This window comes from Osmerus eperlanus, chromosome 11, assembly GCF_963692335.1.
Source record: "Osmerus eperlanus chromosome 11, fOsmEpe2.1, whole genome shotgun sequence".
Classification (NCBI taxonomy): Eukaryota; Metazoa; Chordata; class Actinopteri; order Osmeriformes; family Osmeridae; genus Osmerus; species Osmerus eperlanus.
This window is the reverse complement of record NC_085028.1, coordinates 5,663,449-5,672,457: the sequence shown is the minus strand read 5'-3', so window position 1 is coordinate 5,672,457 and position 9,009 is coordinate 5,663,449. Positions and strand designations below refer to the sequence as shown.

The 9,009-nt window shown below is 46.8% G+C and overlaps 1 protein-coding gene and 1 long non-coding RNA gene across 2 annotated transcripts; one reads left to right on the top strand and one right to left on the bottom strand.

Moving 5' to 3' along the window:
- Positions 1–1,489: 1,489 nt before the first annotated feature.
- On the bottom strand, positions 1,490–4,913 carry LOC134029495 (uncharacterized). The gene is made up of 5 exons (XR_009931639.1): positions 4,657–4,913; positions 4,185–4,265; positions 3,390–3,579; positions 2,342–2,486; positions 1,490–1,878 (listed from the first exon to the last, which is right to left on the bottom strand). It is a non-coding gene; the product is annotated as an uncharacterized LOC134029495 (long non-coding RNA).
- A 408-nt stretch (positions 4,914–5,321) lies between these two features.
- LOC134029188 (homeodomain-interacting protein kinase 4-like) lies at positions 5,322–8,177 on the top strand. Its single transcript, XM_062473213.1, has 3 exons — positions 5,322–5,862; positions 6,058–7,351; positions 7,905–8,177. Exons 1-3 carry the CDS (start codon positions 5,327–5,329, stop codon positions 8,055–8,057), a joined length of 1,983 nt encoding a protein of 660 aa, XP_062329197.1. The 5' UTR covers positions 5,322–5,326; the 3' UTR covers positions 8,058–8,177.
- Positions 8,178–9,009: the final 832 nt, after the last annotated feature.

The window sequence follows — 9,009 nt, the reverse complement described above, 5'->3', positions numbered from 1 at the left end:
TTGGTGGCCAACCAGGCTGTCACAAGGGTTGTATGGAGAAAGAGATAGGGTCCTGGGCTGGGAAACTAAGAGAGTGAGATGGGGGGATGGAAGGATGAATGGAGAAAGAGAGAGAGAGAGAGAGAGAGAGAGAGAGAGAGAGAGAGAGAGAGAGAGAGAGAGAGAGAGAGAGAGAGAGAGAGAGAGAGAGAGAGGGGTGACAGGGGCGAGACAGGACAGAATAGGGGCGTATTAGTTCAAGTGGACAGTCAGCAGTTTGGTTGCCCTCCTCGGTAAAGCCCTGCTCTATTGTGATGTGGCGCGGGGGGCTTTAGCATTGAGCGAGCAGGCCTTGTTATCAGGCTTAGTGTGAACTGACCAGTGGACACCCAGTCAGACACAGACCGCCCCCCCCCCTCCCTCGGACACAGTGCTAGCAGAGGGAAATACACACACAGTCATAGGCCCTGGTATGAGGTAAACAGGCTGGCCTGCCTCACTCCTGTTGACCTCCTGTTCAGTCTGTCTGTCTCTCTCTCTCTCTTTCTCTCTCTCACACACACACATATATTCCATGCCTTACTATGCTTTTTTTTCTTTCTTTAACTCCAAGTTATAAGCAGCAAGGGAGCATTGCATTCCTATGGTATGGAGTGACATAGGTACCAGAGTTTCTTTTCTCTCGCTTTGTGTATTTAGTCCGTTGTTATTTCCCTGTGGACGAGGACAGCTGAGTCATGTTCTAGGTAAGAGCAGCTAGCTCGCTCCAGCCCATGTTGAGGGCAGCAGAATTGTTGGTTCACATTCATTGTTAGACGTTTTTCCTCTCTTGAGATATGTCAACAGGGCAGACCTTGAAACTGGATTTGATGAGGAAATAAAAATTTATTTTTAGGAATAGAACAAAACTAACCGTTGGAGGGCAAATTAATTGTTTCTGAGATAACAACTGGTGTCGCTAGAGAATGTTCCTGAAAGGAGACAACATGCACACTTAAAACACCCACACAAGGAATTCACACACTGAGACAAAACCCATCAGTCGTTTCACCGTGCTCTTAAAAGGCCATTTCACACATGACTCATCATAAATTGATAAAACAAAAAACCTTTTTCTTACTGAATCTGTGTTTTAAAAAGCTAACAAAAAATGTGGCTTCTGAGATGTGGACATCCTCAGCCGAACCCAATTTATAAAGATGTGGCCACAACATGATTTTATCAATCATCCATGTTCTCACAATGATCACATGCTCTCTTAAGTACACAGTCTTAACACAAGTAAAATCAAATGTATGTAACCCTGTCACTGAGGGCTCATCAGTGTTGCTGGTGTGTTTGACTGTCCTCCTGCTAACAAGATTAGCACTGACTCTAGAAACATTAGACTTGATATGGTTTGTCAGACATAGGCCTGCCCACAACCTCTACTAACCAATCAAGATTAGCCTGGGAGTGGTGGAGGGTAACGAGCTAGCATGTACTGCAGAGACAAACAGAACTGACCAGCGGAGAGACACTTTTTTATTTGAAACATAAAAACAATGAAACACTACTAGATCTGTGGTAGAGGTTTTGACTGCAGATAAGGTTCAAATCCATACCCTCTACGTTGTACTGGATAAAAGCCTCTGCTAAATGAATACATGACTTGTGGCACTACATCGCTTGCATTTGAATTCTTGACAGGCGTGTGACTGTTTTTTTTTCCAAGACCGATTACATTTGAGAACAGGGCAACTGGACAATGTTCTAATATTGTCCATTTCTGGTTTCTCTAAGGTTGCTACAACAGATCGGTTCTGAACAGTTGTGTTCAGTTTCACTCTCCAAACTGATGGCTCATCATTCCCACAGTTGCCACAGAAACCTAGAAAAGAGAGAAAGAGGGAGAGAAAGCTAGAGAAGGAGAGAGATGAAAAAGGGAGGGATGAAAGGAAAGAGAGTAGGAGGAAGAGGGAGTGAGACACAGAGCAAAAATGTACTCATTCCATCAGAATCACATCAAAATCCAACCCTGTCCTTCTCTGTGTGTCAGCTGGATCAGAACAATAAAACCAAAGTTGTGGTGGACCCCCGGGCCCTGGATCTGGTACTGGCATCACCAGACAGAGGAAGGGGGGTCCACAGTTGTTGTACGCACCCTCGTCAACACACAAGCCCACAGGCAGGACAGCATGGTAATTAAAGTGCAATAGAGGCTCTAATGAAGGCTGGACTAAGATATCATATTACACAATAGAGACACGCACACCAAAGAGACACACATACTGTTAGGACTCTAACGTTACGAGTGAGGTATGTATTCTACTGTACTTGCACACCACCTCCAACAGTGATTTTGATGTGATGCCCGCCTTACATCTTGTCTGATCCAGTCACAGCTGGTTTGGTCCAGTCAGATCTGGTCTGAACTGGTCACATCAGGTTTGGTCCAGTCAGATCTGGTCTTATCCAGTCAAATCTGGTTTGGTCCATTCACATCCGGTCAAATCACCTGTTCCTTCCTTTGGAGAGATAATACAGACAGGGATGAATATCCCATTTACCAGGCAGAGATATAGAAGAGAATATCTTTATTGTCATTGTACACCGTACAACGAAATTGGATGTAATCCTCCTCAGGTGCACTGAATAAAGCGAAGGGGAGGGGGTGGATGATGAATTCTGGGTGTGAGGTGTTCTGAGTGGAGGGTTCTGGAAGGAAGGTACTGAGTGGAGCTGCCACCCTCCAGTAAACATTGTTAGCCAGGGGCATCCTGTCCTCAAACTGTAATTACCTCTCCTCTACCCCGTATCACGTCCTGATAGCCCTAGTTAAAATGGAGTTACCCCCCCTTTGAACAGTGCCTCCAACAACCCTGCACCCCCTCCCCCTCCATCACACCACCTGTCACTCCACTGCTCAGTAACTCAGTGAGCCCCTCAAATGCACCCCTCCCTAAACCACCTGCCCCTCTACTCCTGCCGTGGGCACTAGAGGGGGTAGTCCCAGCCCCTCACCTGCTTCTTTAACCCTCACCCCCTCCAATCTCCACACCTTCTTTCCACCCCCTCCCCTCACCCCTACCACCCCTCCACTCCTACCAACCCTCCCTCCCTCCCCTCACTCACTCCCTCCACTCTCCAATCCCCATGTTCCTACCCCCCCCCCCCCCCCTTAAGACCCCTCACCCCAAGTCATCAGGGAACCTAAAATAAACTCTGGGTTGGGCTCTGCTGCATGCCACCACCCCTGACAGTATAGTTGCATAGCTTCTGGACATGAATACGACACAGAGAGAGACAGAAAGAGAGAGAGAGAGAGAGAGAGAGAGAGAGAGAGAGAGAGAGAGAGAGAGAGAGAGAGAGAGAGAGAGAGAGAGAGAGAGAGAAAACGAGGGAGAAAAACAGAGGGACCTGCCAATTACCCCAACCAGTGATGTACATGTGCGTAATCTCCATCGTCAGGTCCCAGTCTTATCATGGGTGAGTCTGGTTAATGTGGACTGATTGAACAGAGAAAGGCTGGGTCGGGTTGGCTCTGCTACCAGCCCCTCCCTGTAACCACTCCTCAGGGACTCTACACAGACCATCCTCAGACAGCCACAGCACGGAGACCTGGGAGAGATAAACAGGATGTATACATTAACTTAGATTAAGGTTCAAATATGTCTTAAAAACCTACTTACACATAGTTTGTTTCTTATCAATTTTCGTATTTACTAAGTGGGCGGTGACTTGTTATAAACGAGACCCGTAGAAATTGCACCAATGCCCTCTAGTGTTATACGTCTGCTACTGCAGTGTGTTAAATATGCGAACTATGTAATGATTCGTAACATATTTATACTTTGTGTGTACATGTACCTTGCATATGCAGTTTTAAAATAGGAGAGCATCAAAAATAATCCAGTTTCAACCAACAGTGGATGTTATGTATATTTTGTGTTTCTACTTCCCTGTGAGTCCAGTCTCTGCCCTGCTGAATGCAACACAACATACCATACATGGTAAAGCCATCTCACTGACCCTGTCTACACTAGCAGCTGGCCGGGCCAGGAACCTGAATAACAGCATGCTTACTGCTGCCCTGACTGAACCACAATAGTGTTCTAGTTTAGTAAAATAAACTCAGTAATGTGGAAAAAAAGAGTGTGGGTGTATAACGTGAATATGTGATACTGCATGCACAAGAAAAAACGTATAATACAAATGTTGGTAACCTTTCTAAAAGGAAGATATTCTCTGTGGCGCGGCTGAATCTTACAGACATGTTCTTTTTGAATACCACCGGTCAGCCGAATCTGCAAGGAGAGCATTAACTGAGATTAAAAAGATTTAGCTAAACGGATGATTCATAACGAGAGATTACATAAACATACTTTGCATTTAATAGGCTATACAAATGCAAATTCACATAAAGCCGTCGAAGTTTTGTTACATCGTTATGCCGGGTTATGACACATGTATGCACACAATTCCGAGTATTTTACTATGCCTAAATATATTTGCACTACGATTTAGTATGGATAGCCTATACAATTTACATTGACCAATTCCAGGTTGTATGTGCGTTTGAAAATTACACTGGAAAGGTTTGCAATGCATATTCATCAGATTAAATATTAAATTTAAGAATGCAAATACTCTAATCTCACTTTACATTCGTTGTTTTAGTCTTGACTGATTTCTTACCGTTTTTCGATGATAAGTCTGTAAACTTTTCAGCCTCGCCCATACTGAGTTTGAACCACCAACCAGCAACGAGGATCCAAGCCCATAACGGAGCCGCTGCAGCGGAGCAAGAAGGCTTTAACCATTTTCTATGTTCGATAATTTTATAACATTTCAAACAAATATCGTCTGCGATATTGAGCTAATTTAACGAAGATGGTGTTGGACAGCCTGCGTACCGCCATTTGTGTCCTGCTGCACAGCAGCTGCCGCTTCGCTCCGCCTTCCTCAGCTCTGAAAAGAGCGCTATGTATGGGGCCAATGTATTACAAGCCACAGTAAGTCCTTTGTTTTGTCCATTTAAGGACCGACCATAATAAGATAGGACACACCATCTGTCCCTGAACTTGTAGCAAACATGGAGTGAAAAATAGGTTGAGACAAACAGTAGCTTAATAGGCCCGCTGCAAACAACATAAACCATAAATATAAAATATGAAATACTTTGATTTTGTTTCAATAGCCTATACATTTTAAGAAAACAAATTAAGCAATGATGAAACCGGCGCCAATAAAATGGAATTCGAATGGTTACATTATTGACCAGTGAACGTTCCATGATTTCATCATTATTTATATGATGTTTTTTATTGAAATTAACAGACAGATGGAGTTGGTACGACTTACAAGCATGAGAGATATCTATTCTGAAACTGAGGTCTATCATACTTTAGATATAGTTGGGAAGGGCACCTTTGGGAAAGTGGCAAAATGCTGGCGGGGAAGCGATGGAGAACTGGTTGCGGTAAAAAGTATGAAAATTGATCCTCACAAAAATCGGGTGATAAAAAATGAATTGAAACTCATAAGCGCTCTGTCGCGGTCATCCATTGCGAATTGTAACATTGTTCTGTTTTACGAGGCCTTTCGTGACGAAAATCACCATTACCTTGTCTTTGAGTTGTTGGAAATGAACTTGTACCAATTCCAGAAGGAGAATGGCTTTAGGCCTATGGCAGTCCGCTACATCAGAACTATCACGTGCCAGATGCTGAAGGCCCTTGCCAAGCTAAAGGAGATTGCGATAATACATGCTGATCTGAAACCGGAAAACGTGATGATCGTGGACCACTGCCGCTATCCCTACTATGTGAAATTAATAGACTTTGGTTCCGCTAGTATTTATAATGAAGTTCGTTTTGTAAAGGAGCCTTACATCCAATCCAGGTATCTTTCACATTTCCATGGAGTGTAATGAAATGAGCTATTAAGATATACTTTGAGCTACAGAAAGCAAGAGATATTTGTAAATTTTCCCTAAATACAGGATTTGAGAGTAAACAAATTAAAGCTGTATTCATTTAAGAACAACAAAACGTTCCTCTCTAATCTTGTTGGTCTGTGTCCTGCTGTCTCATACAGGTTCTACCGTTCCCCAGAGATCTTGCTGGGCCTGCCGTTCTGTGAGAAGGTGGACATGTGGTCGCTGGGCTGTGTGATGTGTGAGCTGTTCCTGGGCTGGCCCCTGTACCCTGGGGAGTCAGAGCTGGACCAGGTGCGTTACATTTGTGAGACCCTCGGCCAGCCCAACGACAGCCTGCTCAACGCGGCCAGCAAGACCAGCAAGTTCTTCAAGCTCCAGAAAAACAGCCGTGGCCAGAGCCAGTGGGAGCCCAGGCCCAGCAAGAGACCCCTGACCTCGGGTCAGGGGAACGGAGGGGGTGGAGGCAGGCGCAGGAAGTATGTCTTCTCCTCTCTGGACCAGTTGGTCAACCTGGATCGGGGGTCGGAAGCGGGACCAGGACAGGAAGGCGAGGTGCTTCAGGAGGATGTGGCAGCAGAGGGCGTGGACAGACTGAGCATGGTGGATCTCCTGAAGAGGATGCTGACCCTGGGCGTTCATGAGAGGATCCTGCCCTCCGACGCTCTCAAACACTCCTTCATCACCCTGACCCACCTGGGCTCCTCCCCCGAGTTCGGACACCACAGTACCGCCTCCAGACTCGCATACCAGCGGGCCTGTATCCTGGAGAAGGTAACCTTGGGCGACGGGGCCAAGGGCTTCCTGTCTCAGAGGAAGTCGGACGTCTATCAACTGTGCCCCGAGGTTCAGCCCCTCCCCCACCACCCCAGCCAGAACCTGGCGGGCCTCCAGGACGACGAGGGGAGAGACTACAACTCCCAGCATGCACCCAGGCCCCCCAGTGAGACGCAAACGCCCTCAGAGCTGATGGATGAGCTGTGCCTTGAAGATGACATCAGCCTGGATGACTCCATGGGAGTCTGGGCTATGGAGGCCGGCTATGACTTCTCATCCATGCCTGTATCCACCTCCGATGTCAGCTCTAGCCTCCAGCCCAGCCAGACCTCTCTCCAGAGCCGAGGCCCAGGCCGCCCTCACCGAGGCCCCAGCACGGACCAGCCCGCACTGGGCCCAGCCAACAGAGAGGACCCCCACAAGGGCCTACCCCGCTCTTTCTTCACCAGGCTGTGTGAGAACCAGCACTTACCACCACAGCCTGGGGCTCGCTCATCCCGCTCCGAGCCCACCCATGGGCTGACACAGACCCCCGAGACCCCCCATGACAGAGCAGGGGTGGCGGGGGGCTACCACAACCCCCCTCATGGAGGCCCCGGCACCCCCCAGGACCAGGCCAGAGCCATGGAGCAGGGAGCACAGGCAACCCAGCCAGCCTGCCACTATGAGGGCCCAGAGGTGAGGCATTGAGACTGTGCAGATAGAGGCATCTGCACAGTCTCGTTCTTCATAGTAAATAACAATGTATTAAAAAAAAGATTTTTTTATGATATAATCAGGGTGAACAGGCTTGAGGCAACAACCAAAGCCCTCCATACAGGTTGTCCTACAAAAACCAGAACGTTCCTCAGAAGCCGATGTCTGTGTGCTTTCGACCCTCACCATGTGAAGTTCATCACGTCTTTTTTCGAATTACCTTCTCTCCTCCGCTGCCATTTGAAGATGAATAACTCAGGGAGTCAGGTAGCTGAGCGGTTAGGGAATCGGGATAGTAATCTGAATGTTGCCAGTTCGATTCCCGGCCGTGCAAAATGACGTTGTGTCCTTGGGCAAGGCACTTCACCCTACTTGCCTCGGGGGGAATGTCCCTGTACTTACTGTAAGTCGCTCTGGATAAGAGCGTCTGCTAAATGACTCAATGTAAATGTAACTCCTTTCTCTCCTAATCCCTCGTTCCGTCTCCTCCCTCATCATCTACCTTCCTCCATTCCTGTGTCGTTCTCTACCTCAGGAGGTGCAGTTGCTCCAGAGCGGGGGACCCCAGGCCTGCCCCTGCCCCCACTGGTCCTACCCTGCCTGGGCCTCGGACCTGGAGCTCACCCCCTGCCTGACCCACGGACCTGAGTGTTGCAACCCCAACCAGCACAGCTACCTGCCCTACTGAGGCCCCCAGACACACCCAGAGGTTGGGCCAGGACAGCAGGACATGGTCCTAGGTCCACGTGTGTCCAGGCCAGGACTGTGGAGTATCAGGGAGTCCCCCCCCCCCCCCCTCTCCAATAGATCATATATGTAGAACTATGATGTGTTCCTTGCATATAAGACAGCTCTGAATGAAACATGCAGCCTGGGTGAACAACTGTCATTACATTTTCAAAAAAAGGCCCTCCAGGAAAGTTCTAGTTGTTACTATGCATTTCACACAGGGCACGGCTGAACACAAGATTCTCTATTTTTTCCATGAGAATAAAATCAATTCATTATGCGTGAATGGTTTTAGTCAGGGACATGAAGTGGTTAGATGGAAGGAGAGATAAAAATAGAGGGAAGAATAGAGTGACATTCTTTGCTAACACTGTCTCATGCCACCACTGAGAATAGAATGAAGACACATTCAGTACGATTCACTTTTATTAAGAACGCAAAGACAGGAAGGGGCAAGGGATTTGTTGTGTGTACAAAACAGATTACTGTCAAGGCAGACCAATAACACTCGTACACGAAGCTGTTCTCTGCAAAGAAGCCGCAAATATTTTTTGACGGTTGCCGTGACGACCACCTCCACCGCTCTTATCTTGTTTAGACACCCACTCCACACAGTGGAAATTAAATTCAAGAAAAACACTGAATCAATTTATTAACTGATTATGCTTATGATAAGCATGCATAGTTTTAAAAATCCATTAAAACTATAAAACATGATCTTCTGCATAGTCACACCATACCAATCACACATCAAAATAATTAAAAAATGAATCCAGCATGCTTATAATCATTCAAAACCTCATTATCTTCCTGAACCATCTCCCTCAGATTTGCTGGGATTGAAAACTCCCCACAGAGTCAAAGTCAAAAATGCATTATAATGAAGATTACCATTCAAAGACAGACTGTTT